The 1,818-nt window shown below is 40.7% G+C and overlaps 1 protein-coding gene across 5 annotated transcripts in view; it reads left to right on the forward strand.

Moving 5' to 3' along the window:
* kansl3 (KAT8 regulatory NSL complex subunit 3) overlaps positions 1-1,818 on the forward strand; it is a 35,719-nt gene that overhangs the window by 2,535 nt on the left and 31,366 nt on the right. For all 5 annotated transcript variants that reach the window (XR_001636639.1, XM_016515680.1, XM_016515679.1 and 2 more), the window contains exon 2: positions 415-700. Coding sequence is in view for 4 of the 5 variants with exons in the window: in XM_016515680.1 (XP_016371166.1) it covers positions 486-700 (215 nt within the window). In the remaining variant the exon portion in view is untranslated. The remainder of the gene's footprint in view (positions 1-414; positions 701-1,818) is intronic.

The following is a 1,818-nucleotide window of genomic DNA, read 5'->3' on the forward strand; positions in this document are numbered from 1 at the left end:
TTGGCCGAGATACAACTATTTGAAAATCTGGAATCTGAGGGTGCAAAAAAAAAATCCAATTATTGAGAAAATTGCCTTTATAAGTTGTCCAAATGAAGTCCTTAGCAATGCATATTACTAATCAAAAAGGAAGGTTTGATATATTTACAGTAAGAAATTTACAGAATATCTTCATGGAACATGATCTTTACTTAATATCCTAATGATTTTTGGCATAAAACAGAAAAATCGATAATTTTGACCCATGTATTATAGGCTATTGCTACAAATATACCCCAGCGACTTAAGACTGGTTTTTGCTCCAGGGCCCCATTTTATAAAATGCAGCAAAGTGCGTAATGATGACTAACGTCACACGAGTGCAAATGTTTTATTTAGCAGGATGCTTGATATTGAGGAATTGTTTCATTGCAGGGTTGATGTTTTCGGTGCAAGCGTCCCATTTTTGCGGGAACCGCAGAGCCTCCGTGTGGGGCTAGAGGACCATGTTCCGTCCTGGAGGAGAGAGAGACTTCCAGACGTCGACTCGAAGGATGGGAACGTCCCTGCTCTTCCAGCTGTCGGTTCATGAGCGAGAGTTGGACCTCGTGTTTCTTGACCACAGCTATGCCAAACCCTGGAACGCCCACCCGGATGCCAGCAGTGCGCGGCCCACCCGCATGCTGTTCGTCACCCCGCGGCGGCAGCCGGAGCCTTCTGTGTGAGTGAAGAATAGCAGAAGGATATCTTTTACCTTGTTTGCACTTGTAATTGACATCTATTTTGAGTGATCTGATCACAAGTTATCAAACGAGGCAGCTGTTCACACCTGCTATCAACATCTCTAGCATCTCAAGTATGTGTTCTGGAGCTCAAATGTGCCTCTGTTAATGGATCAGCAACCCTCTACGGACACCTTGGCAATTGAATCGCCATTGGCTAGTAAATTTTTTAGTTTAATCGTCAGACTGATATATATATATATATATATATCTATATATCTGTGTTTCCCACACATAGACTTTACTAGGATGGGCCGCCCAGGTATATTAACGGTATATTTGGAGAAACATTTTTGCTTTTATTATTTTTATCCTCTTATGCTTTTTTTTATCCAACCAAAATAATGAAAACATTCGCGATCGATTAACTAGTGGAATATCTCCCCTTGCCCTACACGTTTCGTATCTGCTCGTTCTGTGTGTGCGCGAGAACCGTTTACTCCCGCTGACATTCCCTCGTGCGCTGCAGAGACAAAGCCAGGGCTCGACAGTGCGGGCGCTTTAGTCGCATTTGTGACTAAAAATAGATGTGTGTGAACTGTAAAATGTATTTAGGACAACCCTCTACATTGCGAGTAATTGACTCGCATATGCGACTAAATCTTCACTCTGGGCGACTAAATGATGTCTAATATTAGCCAATGGCTAATAAATTCTCATATTTTACTCGCCGGTGTGTGAGTTGAAGTATAAGTTTAGCACAGATATATTTTCACTCGCCGAACACTCTCTGAGTGCTTCAGAGTTTCACTCTCCGTCAAGCAATCTGTGATATTTTTCAGTTCATTTGAATGAATGCGCAGCGCACCTGTGTTTGTGTATTTGGCGAGCAGCTCATTTATCCTTAGTGCGTTTTATGTTGTTCTTATTTTAGTAGAATTCGTATCATTATTATTATTAGTATTTTTGTTATTTTTTTCTCAATTTATTTTACAGAAACACTGAATGACCAAAAAAGCACCACCACCAGTCCTAAGTTAAGTTAAAATGACTAATATGCATTCATACATGGTAGTGTTGTCACGGTACCAACATTTCAGTATTCTGTACCAATACC

Source organism: Sinocyclocheilus rhinocerous, unplaced genomic scaffold, assembly GCF_001515625.1.
Source record: "Sinocyclocheilus rhinocerous isolate Xijiao unplaced genomic scaffold, SAMN03320098_v1.1 scaffold1198, whole genome shotgun sequence".
NCBI lineage: Eukaryota > Metazoa > Chordata > Actinopteri > Cypriniformes > Cyprinidae > Sinocyclocheilus > Sinocyclocheilus rhinocerous.